Source organism: Brachyhypopomus gauderio, chromosome 2 (genome assembly GCF_052324685.1).
Source record: "Brachyhypopomus gauderio isolate BG-103 chromosome 2, BGAUD_0.2, whole genome shotgun sequence".
Classification (NCBI taxonomy): Eukaryota; Metazoa; Chordata; class Actinopteri; order Gymnotiformes; family Hypopomidae; genus Brachyhypopomus; species Brachyhypopomus gauderio.
Genome location: NC_135212.1, coordinates 23,784,816 through 23,809,005, shown reverse-complemented (window position 1 = coordinate 23,809,005; position 24,190 = coordinate 23,784,816). Strand labels below are relative to the sequence as shown.

Sequence of the window (24,190 nt, the reverse complement as noted above, 5' to 3'; positions counted from 1 at the left end):
TGTGCCACAGCTGCCAACGTTAACAACACACAGCATCTATTGACTTTGATCGTGTTTGCTGAAGCTCTCTGACATCTACAGGTGCCTGTGCGTATCTCAGAGGCGTTTGAGCTAACCCCTGCACGGATGACCATTCCCAGCCACTCGCACGCCTTTGCCACGGTCTCCTTCTCGCCCCAGGCCATGCAGACCTACCTTGCCGTGTTTGAGGCAACCCTCGAAGCGGCAACCAGGTGAGCATGCGTTTAACGCAGACCAGACTCCTGTTAACTCGGGGGGGTGAAGGAGACTGTCTGATGCAAGAAATGGTTCACTCTTGTCTTTATTAGTGTGCTCCCTACAAGCAAGGGCAAGGTGCTGGTGTTCGATTTGATGGGGCAAGGCAATCTGCCCTACATCACTGTCCTGAAACCAGTTCAGAAGAACAGTCAAGGCCAGCCAGTATTGCAGTTCAACCAACTGCTTGTAGGCAAGAGACAGAGCCTTCCTCTGGTCATCAAGAACATCAGCAGTGTGCCTGCCCAGGTGAGGTTCAAAGCTTCGGTTAGCGGTGTGGTTGCCTTACCTGGCTGCCATTTTCACCAACATGATGTCTCCCTTTGTGGCTCCTTTAGGTTAGCATTGATCTACTTGACAAGATGGGAGTGTTTGCACTGCAGGCAGCCCAAGACACTGTGTGCAGCCATATTCCCACTTCACACATAACCAGTGAACTTGAAACAGGTAGGTTTTTAGCAATTCACACAGCTTATAATATTCACATTTACAATACAATTACAATTACAATTCCAGGTGCCGCGATTAAAAGTCCTCACCAGGATTTTGCTCAAGCTTGGATAAATCTGTCCAACTCAACTTTTAAGATTCTACTGTTATAACTTCCTGAGTTTGACCTTATTGAGACCGAGAGCAAACGGAAAGACTTGACATCTCATCCACAGACAGACAGACGGCTCATGTAGCCACCGTGACCCTAAAGGCAAGGCAGCAGGCGATGTTCAAGGTGGAGTTCCGGCCGGAGAGAGCACAGAGCTTTGAGGCCGTCGTGCAATTGTTGGTGCAGGACAACCAGTATGAGGAGACAGTGGTGCAGCTGGTAGGAGAGGGCTACTGTGACATCATCTCTCTGGACTGTATCAGCAGTAGGGTTCATCAGGACCAGGACAGCACAGAGAGTGAGCAACAAACCTGTGTGGTATACCTCTCGGTCAGAATCTGTATCATTTTGTATAGCGCTGGGACATTTGGCTGTAAGCAGGTGTACAGACCTTTATGCATGATGTCATTTGCATAATTTTACCTATAGCTTACATTAATCAGTATTAGTACTGGCTGGTTGCACCCTGAGAGAGAACTTTATAAGCTAAAACAATGAGGCAGGCAAATCAAGGCAAAAGATGTGCCTGATCCCAATGTTCCATTTCCTTTCCCAGCATCCTTCACACCCAGGTCTGACCTGCTGCACTTTGGAGACTGCCATGTTGGCCGCCTTTACCGCGAGACTTTTACACTAAGCAACCACAGCGATGTGGAGGTGCTACGCTTTGAGTGGCCTCCAGATGGCCCTCATGTGCGATTCTCACCCCGGACAGGCCACCTCCATGCTGGCTGCACCAAGGAGATTGCAGCGAGTTTCTGCTCTGAGCAGCCCGTGGTGCTGATCGCACAGGTTGTAAAATGTAAACTCTGCAGGATAACCTTCCAACAGCCCGTGGACCAGGTGCCGGACTGGGACGACCGCCTCCACACTGTCAGATGGGTAGAGACAGGCACACATGCTTCAACACAGCACCCAGCTAAAAGGAAGGTGAGGGGAAGGGATGAGAATGCTGATGGTGCTGCCGACTCCTCTGGGTCCTTGTACACACAGGATTTCTGGTTGCGTGACAGTACATTTTATCTAATGCTGTGAATTTGTTCTAGAGTATGCAAAGAAGTCTACATTTATCAAATGTTGAATTAAAAAATGCCATTGGCTAACATCTAATATTCCTCAGTAAGCCAGTTTCATTTACTGTGCACCAGATGCTAGGCTTGTTAGTAATTCATGCTCAAGTTTGGCAGCAGTAATGATCTTTATAAGCTTTTCTATAAATGGCTTCAAAGCACTCAACTGAAAAGGTAGTCATATACCAGGGCTAGCGCACACATAATCGAAATAGCTCTCTCTGTAAATTACACTAAAACACAGCCATAAATACTGAACACTTAGAAACCAACAGCTGTACCATCATCTGGTGTTTTTCTGTGTTCAGGTTGTAGAGACTGACCCAGAGCCTTCCCACTTGGTTTCTGAGAACTCCTCTAGAGAGCTGGAACTGAGGATCAGTGCTACATGCAATTATACTAAGTTCAAGTGTGATGTTGAAACCATCCAATTCAAAGACACCATGCTCTACCAGACCAGAGTCTACCAGTATGCATGCCTTCACCCAAAAAACTTAATAATTGCAGATCACTGCAGAATCTATTTAATTTGTCTAATCTCTACGATGCCAGCTGGATCCTGCTAGTTATTGTTCTTTTTTGGTATTCCTTTAATACAACTGAATGGGAATGAATGAATATAATGATTATAGTTTGGGTGGTGTCTCCAGAATACAGATGGACAACCAAGGTACTGTGGAGCTGGAGTACTCTTGGCACATTATGACGGACACCTGTGGGAAGTCTGGGACATTTACCCTTAGAGGTACTTTAAGAATGCATCTCACATCAGAAACAGCCATATTCCTTACCTACCCTCCTGTTTCTACTTCTAGCAGCCCACATTTCCTAAATATCTCAAAAGGTGTATGTAGATGGTGTGTGGTCATGTATAAATGTTCAGTTTAAGTTTATTTTATGTACAGGCACAACCCCTCGTTCTGCTCAGGGCAGCCGGACGGGGCTGCGGCCAGCCAGCTCTTTGGCGAGTGTGTCTACTCTGCTGCTGGGAGATCCCGAGCTCCCACCCTTCAGCATGGAGCCCAGCGTGGGTCTGATCCAGGCTGGAGCCAGCCAGACCTTCAGCCTCCGTTTCTCCCCCCTGGACGTAGGCCATTATGAGGCCAGGCTGGTGTGCAGGTTTGCCACTACAGCTAAGCTTCATGTTATTTAACATCCCATAGAAGCTTTCACACATCAAATTTTGCACATTCTAATGCTTATGTCAATTAACTGTCATGTGCAGAAACGGCTTAATAAACTGTTTCTGCGGTCCATTTAATCTATTTCTTAATTATAATAGAATACACACTTAACCTGTACTCAGTCAGCATTCTAAAAGATATACAGTGCCAAAAGTGATTTTACACTGCTGGTAACGTATGACCCAACGTTTTCTGACCAGCACTGCAGTAGTTGTGTCTGACCCAGGTAACAGCATATACTAACTTGTCCTGGCAGCGTTCCCAATCTGCAGAGTGAGCAGGGGCCCGTGATCGCCGTGAGTGGCAGCTGCTTGCTGCCTTACTGCCACTTCCACCTGGAGAACTGCGACTACCTCAGCATGAACAGACGCAGCCCTGAGCTCCGCGGGCCCCATGGAGCCCCTCCCAGAGCTGCCCTGGACCCCAATACTAAAGTCATAAAGTTCACATCGGTGGGCGTTGGCACAGATGTCTGCAAGTAAGAAATCAGCCATACTAATCTCATAAAATGAAATCTGGTTATACATTTAGAGCACTGACAGAGCACTGTAAAAAATATGGATGGCTTTGTTGTTGTTTTTTTCACTGAGACCTAATATTTGATCAACAAATTTTCTTTTTTCTTACTTCTTTTTTCTTACTCCCATTTCACTGGATTATATCATCTCTGTTAGATTGCTGCAGTTCCTTGTACATGGGTGTAAAATGGAGGTGTTCCACCTTGCACTGCTGACCTACTCTGTTCTTAATCAGCTCCCTGTTCTTTGAGGTGCTCAGATGAGTTACTCAAGACTGTTCCACACACTCAGCTCAAGCTAAGGGGTGACTACTCTATGTACCGGTTTAGCGCTGAGTGTGGAACAGCCTGCCACAGAACATTAGGTCTTAAAACGTACCTCTCTACTTTAGCATTTTAATGTTCCAGGCCAAATGGACATGTGCATGTGTTATGGCTTTGGCTCTCCCTGGGTTTACTGGTTCCCTTCCATTCTTAACTCCGTGCAGCTCCTTGGTTGGTTTTTGTCATTTTAAATGTGCTCTATAAATAAATGTTACCTACTTTAGTTAATTACTGTTATTACTGTGTGTTAGTAATTGTGTGAATTATCATCATCCCTCATTCTTTCTGCAGGGAGTTCAGCATAATAAACCCCACCAGCAAGCCATACTCATTTCTGTGGAAATGTGAAGATTGTGAGGCTAAGCCCTTTACCTGTCTCACACCAAACAGCACCATTCAACCTGGCAAGAAAGTTGATGTATGGGTTTACAGTGCCAACTACCTACATACTATATCCAGTAGATCTACATGTTTTTCAACTGTGTTGCTCTTAATGCTGCATTTCATTTCAGATTTCATTTCGATTCCGTGCCCAAGATCCGGATCTGGTGGAGTCGTTCTGGACATTCCTAATCCCTGAGTACAAGCACTCTGTGCCCTTTCTGCTGGTGGGCATCGCTGATGATCCTGTGGTGTACATTGATCATGCTCACCTTAATCTGGGCAGCGTGCTTATCGGTGAGATTCAAACTTAGCTGGGTATGAACCCTGAAGAGTAGAAAAAAGTTGTGTCCTAAAAGTTTGCAGTGTTAAAAGAAAGAGTATGTAAATATGTGAGTGGCAATAGAATGTCATTTAATTTAATTTAATTCCAACAATCAACATCTCTTAATCAGATACAGCTGGTTAAAATTATAACATGTGAGTGATGTGCACGACAGGTCACAAGATCCATAAAACTGTGCATGTGGTCAATGGTGAAGACCAAGCCTTCCGTTTCACCGTTGAGGAAGCCTCCCGCCACGCCGAGGCCTTCAGAGAAAGTCTGCTGCTGGAACCCATGGTGGGGACAGTGCCCCCTAGAGACAAGTGAGCAGCTCACACCCTCAGCGCACTGAACTCACACCTATGCCAACTACTTCTACTTAACATGTCGTTTCCCTAACAGGATCCCCTTGGACATATCCTTCACCCCAACGCAGGAGGGAACAGTGACGTTTAACCTCCAGGTGGCTGTCAGAGGAAAAGTTCAGCCCCTTACGTTGAACATCAAGGGGGATGGTTACAGCATGAACGCCTGTGTGCTGTATGAAAGTCCAGGAGGAGACGTCACTGAGCTCTCCACCACCAATGTCCAGCTTGTGAACTTCAAGCTGGTGAGCTACGGGAGATGCTGTGGTGTTTCTGCGCTAGTGAGGTCCCGCTGTTACTGAGCCGTCAGTTATGAGAAGGTGTCAGCTATCATAGTCACGCTAGCGCTTATTTCACAGGAATTGGATGTGACATTTAGCTTGCAGTTGAATAAAAGTGCTAAATAAACCACTTTCCAGCCTGAAAACTGGCGTCATGTTGTTTTGCAACTGTACCCATATACGATAAGATCCTGTTGATATTTTTTAAATTTGAATGTCATTTTTTTGTTTAAATCACTGCATGCTCTTTAGGCTTCCATTTACATGGTTTGAGGAGATAATCTCAAGATCATCTTGCCTCAGTTTCTTCTCTTTCCTTTGGACAGGTGGAGCTGAATTATAGGTCTACCTGTGCTTTTTTGGTCTCCAACCCGGGGAAGTTCAACTTGGATGTGCAGTTTGAGCTAACGGGACCTGCTGATCTGCAGCGCCACCTGCAGGTGGAGCCCAGAACAGCCGTGGTGCCAGTGGGCGAACAAAGTCGCTGCATCCTCAGCTTCCTTCCCCTGCAGAAGTGCGACCTCAAAGACATGGGCTTCTCAATCAAGGTGCATTCATCCCTGCCCCTCTCCCTCTATCTTCCTCTTTCTCTCTCGTTTTTACACCTTTCTTTCATCTTTCTCTATCATATCCTTTCCATTTGTCTTTGTGCTGTGCACCTTTTCTTCATGCCCATGCTCTCCCTCGCTGTAGGTGAAGAACGGCCCAGTTTTTCATTGTTCTCTGCTGGGTTCGGCCTCCCCCCCCGGCCTGGAGTTCTCTTTCATAAAGTTCAATTTTGGAATGAGTTTCATCTACTATGCTGGCATGGTCCCTTCCACACAGACCCTGGTGATCAGTAATAAAGGAGAGAGAGGAATCAGGTAGACAAGACGTATATAGTTGATGACACAAAACCATTTTTGTGCCATGGTATATGCTCACCTTTCATTTGTCACAGTGTGGACTGCTTATTCTCCAACACACCTTTCCTGGAAACGAGTTTCAGCCCTGAGGTACTTCCCCCTGGTGGCTGCATGGATGTGCTTTTCACTTTCTACCCCCGAGAAGCAGTGCACTACAATCAGAAGGTGGTCTTTGATATCAACGGGTGTTCCAAGCAAGTAGTGGAGATCTTGGGACAAGGAATAGAGATGAAGGTGAGAGAGCTGTTCTCCGATGTACCGTGTAGGCCTTAAGTGCTGTAGTTTTCACTTCAGTCTGCTTTGAACAGGTTGTCTTTATGAACTCTCAGACCTTTTGTTGTCGTGTGGTCTTTGACGGGCTCTTGTAGATTGACATTGAGGATCCGAAACAAAAGGTTGTGAAACTGGGGGCGCTGCAGGTGGGCCAGAGCTGCAGAAGGCTCATCCCTGTCATCAACCACAGTCGCTCACCACTCACCTTCTCTCTCCTCTTAACTTTGTCTACACACACTCTACTGGACGCCAAGGTACGAAACATGTACGCAAACACGTGTGCGCTCACACATACACACACACACACACACACACACACACACACACACACACACAAACTGACAACTGCCATCCTGTGTGTCTCCTAGGTCCTGTCTGTACGTCCAGAGGGGGACGTGACTCTGCGGGGCGGAGGGGGGAGGTGCGAGTTGGAGGTGCTCTTTGCCCCCAAGCAGCGCATAGCTCCCTTCAGTGCGGAGCTGCAGCTGGAGTGTTTGGGCACTGTGCGCCCCCTGCTGGTGTTGAAGGGCAGCTGCCATGGGGTGGAGGTCACGCTAGACCAGGACTACCTGTTCTTTGGAGCTGTGACCCAGCACTGCCAAACCACACGACGCATCATCCTGCAGAATACAGGCGATATTGGGGCTAGGTGTGTGTACACACACACGCACACACACACGCACATAGATACACACAGCTTGACAGAATGTCTCACAAGTCAGCTTGTGCTTTTTGATATAAATTACGCAGTTGTCAGTAGTTCACTCATCCAGGGAATACATGTCTAAATCTTGTGCTGTTTTTTTCACATTCTCAGTTACCCTGTTCCATTCATTACAGACACATCCTATCTCTATTTGGCTTGGCAAAGATTTATAATATTCCTTTTCTTCATTTCCTTTTCTTTTTTACAATTTTCTTTTTACATTATTATTATTATGAATAGGTAATAATACTGAAAATGAATGGTAATCAATGTAATATATGGTAATATCCAAAAGTCTAAGTGTACTTAAACTTCTTTAACATGGTTGCAAACAGCTGGAAAATGTGAAGTCTAAAAAGTGCTAGCAGTATTGACATCACACAGAGGACTGGACTATTGGTTTCACATCAGATATTAGTCATTAAGAGACAGCAGTTAACACATTTTCTAGCAGCTAAAACAGTATTCTTGTTTACTCCCAGGTGTATTTTTTTAATAAAATGCAAATATAAAAGATAAAATACTACAGTTTATGGTACAGGAATTGGACGACTGCATCCTGTGCTATATACACTTAATTTACAATCCTTTCATTACATCCTTTCATTGTTTCCTTTTATTGCTATCAAAAATTTTAAATTTGGTCTCCATCATCTGCCATCTTCTGCATGCTTTCCTATCAGGTTCCATTGGGATCTGAATCGCTTTGCTCCAGACTTCAGTATCTGCCCTTCCGAGGGCTATATCTGCCCGGGAATGGAGGTGTCCCTGGAGGTGACCTTTGCTCCTGTGGAGGTGAAGCAGGACCTGTGCTACAGTAACCTCTGCTGCTCCATAGAAGGAGGCAAGCCTGTGAGCCTCACTCTGGCTGGCTCATGCGTCACCCCCCCAGTTGCTACTCAGGTAGGACCTGTGGCAGTCTGCATGGGTACCGCAAGGGTGACTGTGTCTCTCACTGGTGGTGACGTTCACCTGTTTGTTTATTACCCATCTCTTAAAATTGGTGTATTACTATGACCAATTAAATAAAATTCATTCAACGTCTCCGTTGCATGAGTGAATGCCTGTAACCACATCTGGGCTAACGGCTAACGAGTGACCTCACACTCCTCGTCACTCTCTGCAGGTGGTGAATTTCGTGTGCCCGGTGCGCGGTCAGTGCACTCAGACTCTCGCTCTGTCCAACCGCACTAACCAGCGATGGAGCCTGAAGCCTGTGATAGACGGGGAGCACTGGAGCGCCTCGCCCACCTTCATCCTGGAGCCCTACCAGCAGAACAAGCCTTACGAGATCACCTACAAGCCCACGGTCATGACCACGGACAGCAGGAAGCACCTGGTACACCCTCTATCAGCCCCGTCTATCTGTCCTCTTTCATGTTAAAATAGGCAAAATCCCCAAATGCCAAAGGTATGACTGATGTTATACTACGAACTAGGTTAATAAGAACTAGGCTAATATGAAGGATAAATTGCCTTTTCTGTACTATTTAAAGATATTTCAGAAAATTTGTGTAGCTCATAATGAAAAAAAAACTGTTCAGTCAAGTTTGCATTTGTAGTCAATGAGAATCTGACCTAAATGTTAGTCAACCTTCTCTGTGATAGGCTAGTTGCTGAGTGTTAGTGTGTCTTGGTGTCTGGCCCAGGGCTCCGCCTTCTTCTCTTTCCCCGATGGCTCGGGAATGCGCTACACCCTGCAGGGCACAGCTGATCCGCCGAAGGCTGTGGGCACCATCAGTCATGACGTCCCCTGCAAAACACCCTACACGGAGATAGTGCCTGTGCACAACTGGCTACCCAAACCTCAGAGGTGACAGAATCCTCCTCACACATAATTATATCATGAAACTCACTTGTATTGTGTCTCGGATTTTTAATAAAACTGGATGTCCAGATGTCTGCGTGTCTCCGTCTCCGTGCCCTGCAGGTTCCGTGTTACGGTAGAGATGGTGAAACCCGAGCGTCCCGACATCACCGTCTTCTTGAAGGGGCTGGATTATGTGGACGTGCCAGGATTAGCTAAGCAGGACTACAAGATCTCCTTCTTCAGCTACAAAGAGGGCCAGTACCATGCCAAAGCAAGTGCTGAGCCCCGTTGCTCTCTGCACTAATTCAGCCTTCTAATTAAGACTGCCAAAATCAATACAAAGTAATATGCTAAAATGCTACCGTTGCTGGGAATGATTGTAAGTTAGCCTGTTAGCATTACTACTTCCCAGTCCTTTTAAAACAGTGTTAGCCACGTTAGCGATTTTGCTTTTTTCTTTAAAGCCTGACCTATTGTGCTTGCTTGTTCCACAGGTCACTTTTAAGAATGAGACCACAGGTGAGTATCTGTTCTATCTCCTCAACTTCAAGGCCACGCCTCCGGGGGTGATCAGTACCATCGAGATGGTGACGGCAGCCAGGCAGACAACCTCGGCCTGCGTGAAGGTGGACAACCCCTTACCCATGAGTCTGGTGTTCAGCACTGAGTGCCGCAGCATGGACGTGAGCGTGCCCTCTCAGCTCTCGGTGCCTGCACTCTCCACGGTAGGGGGCTCCTTTTCCAAGGTGGCGCTGTTCTCCTCAGAGCTTGTTTTGGAAGCCATATAGACTGAATGCAGTGACAGGGGAAACTGCTGTGTAAGCCCACCAGAACATGCACAACACAGGAAGTTTAGTGTAACTTCAGAGTGGCTAAACAAGACGTTTTGTTTTCGGTTCATTCTGAATTATTGATCAGGGACATTAGTAATACGTGCTTGTTGAATTTTAAGTTTCGTTTCAGTATCAAGGTAGATACTTGTCAACTAGTCAACTAGATGTTTAAGTGCAGAGAAACAGAAACCTGGCAGAAATCTGTCTGCTTTCATTCAGAGATGTAGTGAAGTTTTAAGAATTTGTTGGACTGCTGCCAAGGTGCTCTCATTCTGCCTGGCTCTCTCTCTCACTGATTCTCACAGGGAACCCTGACGTTTGAGTACCAGCCCTTGCGTCCAGGTGAGTCCACCACACGACTGACACTACATAACAGCGAGCTGGGCTTCTACCACTACGAGCTGCTACTGCGAGGCCTCCCTGCCCCTGCGGAGAAACCCCTCTACTTCCAAGCAATGCTGGGTTCCGGCCACTCCCTCAATGCCAAGTTCACCAACTACTCCCGCGTCAAGGCCGAATACACTTGCAAGGTACAGCTTTAGCGGTTTGCTAAAAAATGATTAAAACATATATTTACAGGATTCAGATTAGTACTTGCTGTGGTGTTGCTGCAGATGCATTGTAATACTTTGTATTTGTTTTTATTTTCCTGCATTGCCCATCTTTACCTGTTTTACCTGAAATTAAAATAAAAGTCTATCTGATTAATGACTGCAAGAACAATGCAAGTGGGACCTTTTCACATATCTTTGTTTGCACCACCTCCTCCTGTCCTGAATGCCTGTTCAGACTGACTGTCCAGATTTTGTTGTGGAGAAGACCATAACGGCGGCAGCGGGCTTGCAGGCAGGCACTGATGTCAGTGTGGAGGTCTACTTTGAGCCCTCCCAGCTGGGCGAGGTGCGAGGCACTCTCACACTCTCATCCAGCCTCGCCGGAGAGTACGTCTTCCCGCTTTACGGCACCTGCCTCCCTCCCAAAGTGCAGGGTCCTCTGGCCATCCGGGCCGGCTCCAGCATCACTATCCCCTTCAAGAACGTCTTCCTGCAGGCCACCGCCTTCTCCTTCCAAGTAAACAACCCGGCCTTCACCGTCAAGGGTGTGGAGACCATCCGCTCTAAAAAGACACACAACGTCCTGGTGACCTTCGAGGGCCCACCAGCAGGCTCCAGAGGCCCCTGTACAGGAAAATTGACCATCTCCAGCCCACGATCAGAAGGCTACGGGCAGGTCCTGTCCTGGGTGTACTATCTTAAGGGCTTCTATACTGAGCTTGCTCAAAGAGAGAAGACATTATAAGGCTTTGCTAGGCACCACTAAGGTCCAGAAAACAAATCTACTACACATCATTATCATAACTCGCCTTATGAGACCTTAATAATCACACACAACTTTAGTTTACAATGGTAGTTTTTTGTCCATGTTTGTACACTGTTTTGAATTCATGTCATTTGTTATTCGTTTTAATAAAGGATATTGCTTGCAAACAGTTATTTAGGTATAATTACAACAGGATCAGGTAAAGCATAAAAGCCGTTGTGGTTGGATGTCTGAGCTCCTACTGGAGTCCACCAGGAGGTGCAGTTGCTGCCCTTAACACCTTTGCCATAACAAAGAGCATATCCACTCTCCACTCCTTAGAGAAAACTGTGTGCTTGTGCGTAGGTACGTGTGTATCAGTGTACACGTGCACAGACGTGCACGTGCGATATGAACATTTATATCATGAGCTGGAGTGCTTTGTTTAAAAATGTGTCTCCTGTTTTTTTGGTTTGTCTGCGAGTTTAATACTTTGGTATATTTCAGTGCTTCTGAGCGTGCGAGACCCTTCATGGACTGTGTGAGTGCTTTTAATGAGGGAATGGGAGAGCGGAGGCAGAGTAAGGACAGCCTGACATTAAGCTGTGGTCCTCATAGGGGCACGGTGCAAATTGGCTCTCAATTTTTCAGCAATTTGTTCACCGTGCCCTCCTCTCTAAAACATCCTCTTGAGCCCAGACAATTAAAGTAGGTCAATTGACAAAATGATAATGTGGAGCCGCTTCTGGTAAATCGCCAGATCTCTAGAAGATCTGGCCTTTATGGCAGGGCCATGCATTTATCATTTCTGCTATAAACGTTTGTAAGACAGTGAAGCAAGTTTAGAGCAAAATCGGGTCTTCACTGCCTGAATGGACTTGCAGTTGTGAATCGTCCAAATGATTCAGTGTTGGTAGAACGGTACTATTATCAGACCAAAATGCACTTGATGGCTCTCTGCATACATCCACCAGGGGCCATGAGCCATTTACAGGGTGATCAAGACTGAATGGCTCTGTAAGTGAAGGAGGAAGGGTCCAGCAGCAGGGAAGCCCTCTGTCTGTTGCCAGGAATGGGAGAGGCTGGCAGAGCTCACCGCCCAATGGGAGCTACAGAACCGGGCTGATGAAACTATAGCTCTGGTAACCAGAGCAACCGCTCACCTGCTAAGGGCCTTCCCGGCTCTGCAGGTGCACGGGTGGCGCACCGCTGTGTTTGGTTGCGCAACATGGCAGGAAACGAGCTGTAACGTCCTCTCTGAGACAGCAGGGGGTGGTGTTCCCACCGCCGCTCAAGAGATTAGGACTTGTCGTAATTACCTGTGCTATGCTTCGTGAGGAAAAGTGTGAGGGGGGAGGAGGGGGGGTTGGTTCGGCCACCAGTTGCTGTACATTAAAGAGACATATTTTCAGCTCCACGTTTCTGTTGGGCTAAATGCCTCGCTATGGGAACACAAACTGTGTGTGGGAGGGGGTTGTTCCCTGTGCCAATTAAATAAAGGGGCCTTTTTGTAGGGATGACTTAATCACCTCTGGCAAAGGGCAGGACTGGGGAGCCTTTTAACAGCCTTTCAACTCCTAAAAGGTCATTTATAGAGCGATAAGGTAATGAGGGCATCATAGGAGTGAGAAAGTGCCCTGCCTGAAAATGGATGAGTTACCAGGTTTCCTCTCAGTGTAGATGGATGAAAGCTCAGATTCTTAACCAATAGGTTTGTGAAATGCTTCATTTTTATTTCAGATTTAATAACCATAATGCAACAGATCAATTACATGTTAATAAAAAAAAACCAAACTGGATCCAAGCGCACAGAATCAGTTCTTAATACCTACTTAATGCATACATGTCAAGCATCATTCAGTCTTAAACCCACTAATATGAGCAATATGTTTATTATAACATTTCTGTGTGTGTGTGTGGGGGGGGGGTGCGTGCGTGGAGTTTTGGCATACCTGTATGGTTTTGAGGTTGATTTTACCACTTTTAAGGTATGGCTTTCCCAGTGGTTGTCAACAGTGTTTTAGTGAAAGCTTGTCCTCGGGACATCTCGTATTACACGAAAGCATGGGTGAATAACTTCTAGTGCCAGAAGTTGTTTAATTAAAATTCATAGGATAGGGCAAGTGATATGAAAATTACCTGCTGGGGTTAGGCATTGTCTCCAGTGTAGACCTTAGTGTGACTTTAGAAATTATGACGCCCTGTCAGTGACACTAAGTTGGTTTTAGGTTTATGTGTTGGAGGAACGTAGAACATTGGTCTTTGTTAGGCTCTAGTGCATTATTGAAGCCATGTGTCTACAGAGAAGTACTGATTAGTAATCCAGTTCTGTAGTAAATGTTCTTAGAAGTCTAAGAACCATAGGTTTTCGGGAAGAATGAATAGCTGTAGTTTCACAATACTGGTTTTATGTTTGAAGTATAAAACCTCACATAATGGGATTGTTGACAAATGTACTGTAATAAACGGATGCATTGAGATTTATTTACTGGTGCAATAAAAAAAACGAGTAAATAAAGACCTTCAGCAGAAAGATCTGTATTTTTCATCATCTCACTAAATAACAGTTGCACGTTTTAGAGGGGCGTGTGCCTTGGAGAGGTGTGTTTTTGGGATGTCCGATGATGTCAGAGGGGAGGGAGGGACTGCCCCCATAGCGCGCGGCATGAACGCTCCGCGGCAAAAGGATGTGTGAGCAAGCTGCGCGCTACTGCAGGGACGGCGTCCACAAACTGCTCCACAAAGAACAACCCAAACTCCGCGCACAGGACAGCAAAGACCAGCCCAATCCCGGGGCTCAGGACAGCGAGACAGCGACGGCTGCACAGTCCGGAAACAGCGGAACCCAGCCCGGTGGAATAGACGGGCTTGTCCGCTGGATAGTCACCAAGATGAGCGACAATAAAAGCATCTCAACTCGGGAATATGTGAAGGAGGAGGCAGCGGTTGCCCAGGAGCAGTTCTTCGCACCGGAACCGCGAAAAGGCATTTCTGTCATATTGGACGTAAGTGGTTTGTGCTTTTGAGCTTGTCAGTGTGAGCAATTTAAGTTAGGGATATCTCTATTTCTAATAATAAATAGCGTGCGAAAATTGGGGCGTATCGGTACTGAATTGGACAAATAAACCCGTTTTATCTCATATACATAATTGGCAAGAATATTTACTATAATTAAGTTAATGAAAACAGAAATTTAAACGTCCGACTTAACTTTCTTTTATACAGCCCATCTTTTCCTAACGTCATTTAACCGCAGCGTGGGTTCTGGAGCGTGTCTTTAGCGTCGCCAGTAGAATAATACGGGCTATACGAGCTCATTCACTATATAAAGTACATACACATATGGTCATATCTTAATGAAAGTTGAGTGTGAAAAGTACAACTTGTATACCTAAATCCACTATGTAACTCAGCTGTATCAAGAGGCGCACGCGCACTATCAGTACGATGCCTAATCACAATCAAATCAGTTAACACCGTATCTATATTAGCCTGACCGAATTTAAATATGGTTACACAAAGCTTACGACACAACGACCATGTCAATACTTTTTCACTGAAGTATTTTTTCCTGTGAATTGTATCATTACCCACTGCCATTGTTTGACAAACACACTCTACTTAAATAATTTATTAAGCTTTTCCAGTGAAGCACGGCAATTAAGCTTTGTGGTTGGCTGCCGAGGCGAGGTCTCAGCAGTATTGATTTTGTGGGTCAAAGTGTTGCCTCGGTATTTTTCGTTGGTATTCGATTACTATGCGTGTGATGTTCTCTTCAGATACACAAAAAATTAGTTCACATCCTGACCAAGATAGCAGGCACTAATACATTAGGCAGTGCATAAAAACTAATTAACAAAAGAACTCCTTCAAAAGACTAGAGGCGTAGTTGTACCCCAAACACATGAAACTGAGAGGATCACACTATAGAAAAATAAGTCTGTTGCACAGAAGGACAAGGATAAAAAACCCAAGGGAAGGATTTAGAGTTAAGAGAGAGTGATGGAGAGGGAATGAGAGGTAGTGATGAAAAGTCAGAAGGAGGGAAAGAAGGAGGCAGGAGATGTAGTGAGGGAAAGAGATGGAGGCAGGGAAAGAGATGGAGGTGTGAAGGAAAGGGGTGGAGTCAGGCAAAGAGGTAGTGAGGGATTGGGATGTATAGTGAGAAAAATGGGAAGCAAGGAGATGTGTGAGCGAAAGATGTAGAGAGGGAGGGAAAGGGAGGTAGAGAGGGAAAGTGGGAGGGAGGGAAAGAGATGGAGTGAGAGGTAGACGGGAGGGAAACAGATGGAGGTGGGGGGAAGAGACGGAGGAAAGGAAAGACAGGGAGTTAGGGAAAAGCAAAGCGCTCCACTCACACTTGGGAGCGCAGGTGGTTCTCGGGGGATTGATTTCCATCCCACCCTCGTGGGTGGATTCCATTACTTTACTGTGAAGCCCTTACTGTGCTCGCTCTGGAATCTGTCCAAGGCTTTCGTTCAGGGCTGGGTGGTCTGTGCATTGCTGTTAGTCTAGAGCTAAAAGTTAATGGAGAATTCCTATTTACACACACAGCTCACCTTGTGTTCATCATGGATGAGTGAATAGACATAACACAGGCATATAGCACAGGCACATAGACTATCAGTGTGGACTCGCAGGCCTGTCGGCCCATTTGGAGGCTTCTTTCGGCTGGATGTGGCTCACACAGCCGTGCTGACACATTCAAAGTGCTTCTCCTGTAGCTTATTCTCAGTATAGCCTTCTCAGACTGAAGAGAACTGTTGGATGGTATTCTCCAAACACCCAGCTCTGGTTAGGTTACATTGCGTAGACTGCAGCACTTACCTGTATGTAATGGTGTGTCAGTAAGCGGTTTTCATCAGCTGGTGACTGTTCGTGACATTTGCTCATGATTGCATATGGATGGGAACTTTTGAAATCTTAACAGTATTGCCATTTGCTTTGTATATTGCATCTCAGCTAGGATGCACTGTGGCAACCACTATGAATCATGGGAATGGAGTATCTAAGTGGACATTACAATCCACATTTTAGAGAGAGATGCCACAGTTATAAAGTAGCATGTCTGTGTTCATCACTGGCTTTTTATTCATTTCTACCTTTCTTACCCCATCAATATCTGTCTATCTGATATAGGGAAGCTCATCCTCAATTCCTCACTCCGTTCATCTCTTGAATTTGTTTTGTTTCCTCTGAAAATGAATCCAACCACTCTCCTCCTTCCCCATTCTCTGTCTCTCTCCCTCTCTCCCTGCTCACTGCCTCCCCCAATCTCTCACTCTCCCGGTGTAGATTTCTAGAGTGCATGGTGATTACACTCTGCCTGTAAGGTGTTTCTCGGGCTGCAGGAGATGAAGGTAGTCGCAGGCTTCCCATGACGATCTTATATTACCCAGTTCCCTCTGGGCTTGGGAAAATACAGCCTCATTCTGTTACTCTGTTACCCCACTTAGCCAATACAGAAGGCGTAGGGTGTAGATTTTTCATAACACTTTGACAAATTCAACGAGAGAGAGTCTGTGGGTGGGACAATTTAAAAGCCACTTTTGAAAGTGGGAAGAGCCAGAGTGTCAAATGCTGGTCATTGACTCAAATTAAAGGACTGAGACCAATTTGTTAGGATTACTACAGTACTACCTCCTGCACCATTAATGAGGGAGTGATTGTATATTCAGCGAAGGTCTCCTCTTTTCTGATTTTTAGGTCAGTGTGATGAGTAGTAGCTTTCATTTCTAACATTTCTAACATTAGTTCAATCAGTTATCATGAGATTTTTTTTACACTGAAGCTAGACTAGATTTGATACTTGCAGTTGATTAAAAAGTACACTGCCGCTGTGATCTACTGGCAGAATAGTTTTGTTTCAGGACTTTTAAATAAGAGCCTTGACTGCAATTTTGTGTAAGGGAGTGTTACAACTGGTCCAACCGCCTTTGTCATGAGTGACACTCTTTCATGTCTTTCCATATCTCTGTATTTTACATTAGCCCTTTTCACTTTGGGGTCGCCATCCCATTGCCCCAAACCACCCCCCCCCCCCCCCCCCCCAACACCCCCCCCCCCCCAACGCACCTTTTTCCTGTCACGGAGAAATCACTCCTCCGAAGTGAAACTGAACTGGGTCACCTAAATTATTTGCCTGCACAACATCCAGCCTGACAAACGTGTGATCAGACGAGCCCTCGCCCACCGACATCCAATTCCGGTGCAATTTGACACACACTCAGCCGGCAAGCCGCTGCGTATGGTTCGCCTGTGTTGGGTCAGCCGCTCTACGCCCGTCCTTTCATAGGGGACACAAAGATGGAGGCTGGGATGCACTACAGCTGTGGTCCTCTGTGTCCACGCCAGCGTGAAATCCTGCTCTCATGTTTCAGACCACTCTCAAGAAGCAGTTATTTCATTCCTTTTTCTTTTCTGAAATCGATGGAAGGTGTTGCAGTAAATCTTTATTTAACCCCTTAAACTCCACATTCTTTTCTTGTAACTAGAGACCATTCATATTAATATACTGAATAATAGTCATTAGTGAATAATTTGCTTTTAGATTAATAACTAAATGAGAAACTTTCCAAGTTTCAAAGGTTACCATTAAAAGCCCTTGAAGTAGCTTTGTATTTCAGATCTTCTAGGTTCATGATTCTCCAGATTGGGGGAAATGTTTTGTTCCTTGCTCTTGGTCTTCTCTTACACTGCCAGAGCCGGAGTGGCTAATCGGGAGATTCGGAAGGATTCCCAATGGGCCGGCTCATGTCAGTCTCTAGTTTGGGCCGATTGGGAGGGAAAAATAATATTGGGCAGTATTTGGGCATATAACTCCCGGGCTGAAAAAGTGTCCCACTCCGGCCCTGTACACTGCCACTGCGGCAGTCGAGGGTCTGATAGCCAGGGATGATCCGGCAACTTCAGCCCAGTGAGGACCTTCTCCTCTGGTTAAATTCAAAGGGCTTTCAGTGGCTTTCATGGACCTTGTAACATAAATTGTATTGATCTGAGCTTGGCTCCAGATTGCTCATCCCACGCGCCTCTCCACCTGTGCTGCCAAAGGAAAACACGTGGCCTCTAAAATCCGAGGAGACACAGAAGTGTCTGTTGTCTGGAACTGTTAAGTGAGATATATAAATCTTGTATGTTTAGTTTTTCAATTTGTTCACTTTACTCATGGTAGCCTCACTTAGTACGACATGGCAGATGGCAAGTTGTAGAAGTTGAACCTAAAAAAAGTGAACAAACGTACTAATATACTAATCATACTAACATACTACATACTAACATACTTTAACATACAAACCAGATTTTTAAAAAGTTGGGACACTAAACAAATTGTGAATAAAAACTGAATGCAATGATGTGGAGGTGCCAGCATCTAATATTTTATTTAGAATAGAACACAAATCACAGATCAAAAGTTTAAACTGAGAGAATGTATCATTTTAAGAGAAAAATATGTTTCATGGCGTCAACAAATTCCAAAAAAAGTTGCGACAAGGCCATTTTTACCACTGTGTGGCATCCCCCCTTCTTCTTACAACACTCAACAGACGTCTGGGGACAGAGGAGACCAGTTTCTCAAGTTTAGAAATAGGAACGCTCTCCCATTCATGTCTAATACAGGCCTCTAACTGTTCAATCGTCTTGGGCCTTCTTTGTCGCACCTTCCTCTTTACAAAGCGTCAAATGTTCTCTGTAGGTGATAGATCTGGACTGCAGGCTGGCCATTTCAGTACCCAGATCCTTCTCCTATGTAGCCATGATGTTGTGATTGCTGCAGAATGTGGTCTGGCATTATCTTGTTGAAAAATGCAGGGCGTTGATAACAATTCGTGTTATCCTTTAGAGGTGTGCCAAAAAATCGATTCATATATCAAAAATCGATTCTCATTCACTACGATTCAGAATCGATTTTAAATGTCCCAAAATCGATTCTAAGTCGTGGTGAAGTCTCGCGTTATGCAATTATAAAATTACGCGATACTTTACGCAGCAGGTTCTGGGACACACTCATGCGCAGAAAAGGTTCAAAACAGATGGAGGAAAGAGATATTCAACCTGTCCGGTGAGGGCACGGAGTAAATAGAAACAAAAAACCAATGCGGAAAATACCACGCGTGAAAAATAACACTCAACCGTAGTGAGACGGGAGGAAGAAACAAAACAACAACAGTAAAAAACAGCGCGGATAAATGCAACGCGAAAACGAAACCAAGGACACCAGCAGAAGTTACTGGCAAAAAACGCTGCAGCAAAATAAAACCCTTCCCAAAAATAAAGGCAAAACGGATAGGAAGACATACAGGATTGGGAAAACTTGAGATGGGTCCAGGAAGGACGCATGAGATACTCGAATAAGTAAAGAGAAAGCATAACAGAGAGGTGGCGAGACCATTAAACGATAAGCAATCACAGAGAAAGCAGAGACTGGCTGAGAATGTATGGTTACGTCGGTTTAGTCTGGGACTGACTCTGGTGCCCCTAGCGACGGCTGGGGGAACTGCATCCGAGCCAGGCCTGATAGCTCGCAAAATGAAGCTCAAGAATTTTGGTAACAACAAAAACCATTTTATTTTACCAAAGCACTTAATTTTTGTTAATTAAACGTGAAAGACACTTTATTTTCTGTATATGTCATTCTGTCTTGAAAAGCAGACTGTAGTAGATCATGCAGATTTTATAGACTGAAGCAGACATTTTTATAAATCAAATCGTTTTTTGAATCGAAAATCGTTTTGAATCGAAAATCGATTTTTGAATTGAATTGTGGCCCCCAAAATCGGAATCGAATTGAATCGTGAGATAGTAAACGATTCTCACCCCTATTATCCTTGTCCTCTCTGGTCCAGATAACATGGCATCCCAGTGTTCCATAAAGAACTTCAGATCATGACTCATCTGACCACAACAGTTTTCTATTTTGCCACACTCCATTTTAAATGACCCCTGGCCCAGTGCAAATGTCTGAGCTTGTGGAGCTTGCTTAGAAATGGCTTCCTCTTTGCACTGTAGAGTTTCAGCTGGCAATGGCGGATGGCACGGTGGATTGTGTTCACTGACAATGCGTTCTGGAAGTATTCCTGAGCCCATTCTGTTATTTCCTTGACAGTGGCATTCCTGTTTGAGGTGCAGTGACGTTTAAGGGCCCGGAGATCACGAACATCCAGTAGAGTTTTACGGCCTTGACCCTTACGCACAGCGATTGTTCCAGATTTTATGAATCTTTTGATGATGTTATGCACGGTTGATGATGATAACTTAAAAGTCTTTGCTATTTTACGCTGGGTAACATCAGCGAAACAATGGTGGAATTGGTGATCCTCTTACCATCTTGGCTTCAGAAAGACACTGACACTCTGAGAAGCTCTTTTTATACCCAATCATGTTGTCAATTGACTTAATTAGTGTTAATTGGTCTTCCAGCTGTTTATTATATGCTCAATTTCCTTTTTTCAGCCACTTATTGCTTCTTGTCCCAACTTTTTTGGGAATTGTTGACACTGTGAAATTTTGAATCAACATATTTTTCCTTGAAAATGTTACATTTACTCATATTAAACTTTTGATCTGTCATCTATGTTCTATTACGAAAAGAATATTGACGTTTACCATCTCCACATCATTGCATTCAGTTTTTATTCACAATTTGTTTAGTGTCCCAACTTGGAATCCGGTTTGTACAAACATACTAACCATACTACGTGCTAACATTCTTTTACATACCAACATACTAATCTTACTACATATGATTTAGTTTACGTAAAATTCAATAGTGTTTTTACTAGGCTATAGCTTTTGTTTTGGCTTGTCTGGGTTTTTACAGTAGATAACGATTAGTGTTTTGGAACTAAACATAACTGGACATGCATGTGCACAACATTCAGTGCTTTAAGTTGAGTACAGGATTCAGTGCACCAAGAAGCAGGACACACTCGTATACACACACACACACACGCACACACACACTGATGAACAACCACTCCACTGCACATGGGTGCACAAATCGTAAAGCCCACATAAGCAAGACGAGTAAACCAGACACCAGGCCTGGCGGAGCCGGGTCACCTCTCTGCAGCACAAAGCCTTCCACTTTAAGAATGACAGCACCCAGTGCTACAAAACCATCCAATAGTGAATGAAATTTTCAAAACAAATGATTTCTTTCTTCCTAGCCGTCTGATTTAATTTCACACGAGTGAACAGAGTAATCAGGATCCTGTTATAAAGGGCCCTACCTCTGTCCCCGCAGAGCTTAGATGCATCGATCCAAGGTCTATGAACTGTAGCCGTCATTAAAGAGAAGCAGCCGGTTAACTGTCTTTGTCGGTTGTGTTATGGTCTGAGATATAACAGTATTAATGTGAATGCACTACAACAACCAGATTATAACAGAGCCTCTTTCTTGGTTTCTTTATAGATATTCCGGAGAGCTGATAAGGATGGTAAGTGAATATCGTCTGTCGTATGCTACACATATCGCCATGCTGCATTTTAAAGTAATGGCATTTAAAACTTCAACAAGTCCAGCTGCCTTTGGTCAAGTGACCAACTACAGAGAACATGCTCATATTTTTGATTGCAAAAGATTATTTGTGGAATATATATGGCTATACAGTAACTGAATGGTGGCAAATTTAAAGCAGAATTTTTTATACTGTTAACATGCCTTTTTAATGTTATCGTTGGTGATCAGATCGCCTTTCATATTAAACTATAGCAGGTCCAGCTATGCACAGGCTTGGCAGTCAAAGCCCTATCAAGTCAGTTTAGTTCAGTTGTTACCTGAAAAATATTCACTAAAAAAGAAAAGGCTCTACTGTTTCCTCATCAGTTCCTTTATGCCTGGGAGCATGTTAATGAGACTGAAGAACACGAACATGTTTAGAAGAAGCTTTCCTCCCAGATAGTCAAATCTTCCTGTAAAGCGGTGGTTTACCAGGCAATCACTCTCTGCAGCTCTGCTCACACTATGGCCCCTTCTATCATTAAGACTGCAACACCTGGAGTTCTCTGGGCCTGAGTGAATATGGCACTTTGATATTTATTTATTTAAAATATTAGATTTGCCCCCGAGTTCTGTTTTTCTGTGGTAAGTGATTCACTAGATTGTTGCTCTTAAAATTAACTTTAAACTCTTAAATTTTTACTTTTTAACACACCTATAAATGAGCATGCGTGCTCTTCCTGGTAAATTGGTAATTTAGGCATATTTTTATGCTAATTGAAATGGCCATACAATTGTAAATGTATGTGCTAATTGATTTTAGATAATTCATATTATGCAAATTCCCCTTTTTATCTTCATGAATATTCCATGTCCTTTAGATAGGTCACCATTAAAGAGGGGTTCTGTGGAAAATTAAACCATTCATGGTAAAATACATTTCATGCATTATTATTATAATGTGGAGATTACTCCACGCTGCTGTGCATGGCTCCCAAACCCGTTTGTCTGTCCTTGTCACTTTGCCATTTTTGAACCAGTACCTCTGCACACAATTGAATTATTTTGGTGATTATGCACAAATCTTTGACTCTTTGAATGAAAAACATTCACAAACACCTTTTTGTTGATGTTCCTTTACGTGCATAAAGGAAAAATATTTATACCGTGACTAAAGAAGCCATCTGTGTGTAAGAGCCCATTTGGTGTCCATTTAAAAGACAAAAAAATCTCTTGGTATAAAGCACCTTGTTAAATAGAATAGTTGCTATTTGATGTGTTGCTAGCATGCAGTTATTTTTAAACCTCCAATGGGAGTAACTCAGTAGTGGTTTTAATGAGAGAAAGAGAGAGGGAGAGAAGAAAAGAGAGAGAGAGTCTGGGGGGAGTAGGAGAAAATGGGTGCTGGGCTGTAACAGTCTTTCACTTTCAATCACAGCTCCTGCAACAAAAGGCCCCAGTGCCATTTAATTTATCCCCAACTTTTAGAAATAAGCCCATTTGAGTCCCGCGTTATTCACCGTCTCTTTTTTTTTAGCTGTGTCAGATTGATGGCCTGTGAATCGAATTTCATATCCTGGAGACCCAATTTGTTAAGGGAATGTAAATAACAGTGTTGCCTGCACCCATGCAACCTTCCACTTTCCTCCCAACAAATGCAAATAGAGAATATAACATTTAGAATGGAACGCCCCACTCACGTCTGGGCCATATATTAGGCATGACAGGTTTTTGAGTGGGGCTTTAGGGTCACACATAGAGAATCATTAGAGTATGTTACTCTCTCTAAAAGAAGCTCTTGAAAAGAAAGCGTAAACCATCTCCTGCTGCCTGTAGGGGCAGTATTTTTTGTGCCATGTGAAATCTCCCCATTGATGTGTTTCTTCTGACAGCTCAGACCCTGAAATGGTTTTAGAGGCATAAGTATTGTTCAAGTTCAGCTTATGAATCTCCACACGACCAGTTCAAAAGCATTTAAGGGGCCTCGTTGTCAGGAGGACTACAGGGGCAGGTGCCCCCACGTGCTGACCCCTGACCCCTGAGCTCTGCTCTTGGATTGGTTGTGTAGGTGGTGCCATGCTGCTGCCTGATTAGCAGCCTTCTCCCCCCCAGCTGTTGACATGGGTTAGGTGATGCCGCCCTGTATCACACCCACATTAGTTGCACGTCCTTGTCAATATTTCACCTGCTTTAATAGGGCCCTTGCATAAGAGGCTGGTAATTATAGAGGAGAGGGTGGTAATGGAAGTGTAATTGGTGTCTTTTGTTTGCTTTAAATTCTGTACACAGCTTCCCTGAGCTCAGTGGAAAATATGCATGGGGTCACGGCCACCACTTTTCATTTTTGTTTCGTGTGTGTGTGTGTGTGTGTGTGTGTGTGTGTGTGTGTGTGTGTGTGTGTGTGTGTGTGTGTGTGTGTGTGTGCACGCCCCTTGGTTTATTTGTGTGTGTGCATGCTCCTTGGTTTATTTGTGTCTGATTATCATGGTTAGGATTTTGAAAAAGTTAATCCCTTGTTTTGCACTGAAATGCAAACACAACACTTTCTCTTTGTTTCTCTTCCTGACATGTGCGCACACACACACACACACACACACACACA

General features: G+C 44.5%; 2 protein-coding genes across 8 annotated transcripts in view; both read left to right on the top strand.

Annotated features, from left to right (window-relative positions):
- Positions 1-11,338, top strand: part of hydin (HYDIN axonemal central pair apparatus protein) — a 63,692-nt gene extending 52,354 nt beyond the window's left edge. For 5 of the 6 annotated variants that reach the window (XM_076992060.1, XM_076992076.1, XM_076992069.1 and 2 more), the window contains 25 exons: positions 82-233; positions 330-525; positions 615-723; positions 942-1,175; positions 1,434-1,807; positions 2,256-2,416; positions 2,598-2,692; positions 2,853-3,066; positions 3,388-3,609; positions 4,264-4,390; positions 4,485-4,650; positions 4,854-5,001; positions 5,081-5,288; positions 5,651-5,872; positions 6,018-6,187; positions 6,265-6,463; positions 6,598-6,756; positions 6,871-7,151; positions 7,892-8,111; positions 8,335-8,547; positions 8,858-9,021; positions 9,139-9,289; positions 9,513-9,743; positions 10,157-10,381; positions 10,641-11,338. In XM_076992060.1, coding sequence (XP_076848175.1) covers positions 82-233; positions 330-525; positions 615-723; positions 942-1,175; positions 1,434-1,807; positions 2,256-2,416; positions 2,598-2,692; positions 2,853-3,066; positions 3,388-3,609; positions 4,264-4,390; positions 4,485-4,650; positions 4,854-5,001; positions 5,081-5,288; positions 5,651-5,872; positions 6,018-6,187; positions 6,265-6,463; positions 6,598-6,756; positions 6,871-7,151; positions 7,892-8,111; positions 8,335-8,547; positions 8,858-9,021; positions 9,139-9,289; positions 9,513-9,743; positions 10,157-10,381; positions 10,641-11,150 — 5,151 coding nt within the window. In that variant the 3' untranslated portion in view covers positions 11,151-11,338. Of the gene's footprint in view, positions 1-81; positions 234-329; positions 526-614; positions 724-941; positions 1,176-1,433; positions 1,808-2,255; positions 2,417-2,597; positions 2,693-2,852; positions 3,067-3,387; positions 3,610-4,263; positions 4,391-4,484; positions 4,651-4,853; positions 5,002-5,080; positions 5,289-5,650; positions 5,873-6,017; positions 6,188-6,264; positions 6,464-6,597; positions 6,757-6,870; positions 7,152-7,891; positions 8,112-8,334; positions 8,548-8,857; positions 9,022-9,138; positions 9,290-9,512; positions 9,744-10,156; positions 10,382-10,640 lie in introns of those variants that run through there. The other variant, XM_076992092.1, reaches the window with a different exon arrangement.
- Positions 11,339-13,800: 2,462 nt separating this feature from the next.
- Positions 13,801-24,190, top strand: part of necab2 (N-terminal EF-hand calcium binding protein 2) — a 76,515-nt gene continuing 66,125 nt past the window's right edge. For both annotated transcript variants that reach the window (XM_076992039.1, XM_076992032.1), the window contains exons 1-2: positions 13,801-14,155; positions 21,562-21,586. In XM_076992039.1, coding sequence (XP_076848154.1) covers positions 13,838-14,155; positions 21,562-21,586 — 343 coding nt within the window. In that variant the 5' untranslated portion in view covers positions 13,801-13,837. The remainder of the gene's footprint in view (positions 14,156-21,561; positions 21,587-24,190) is intronic.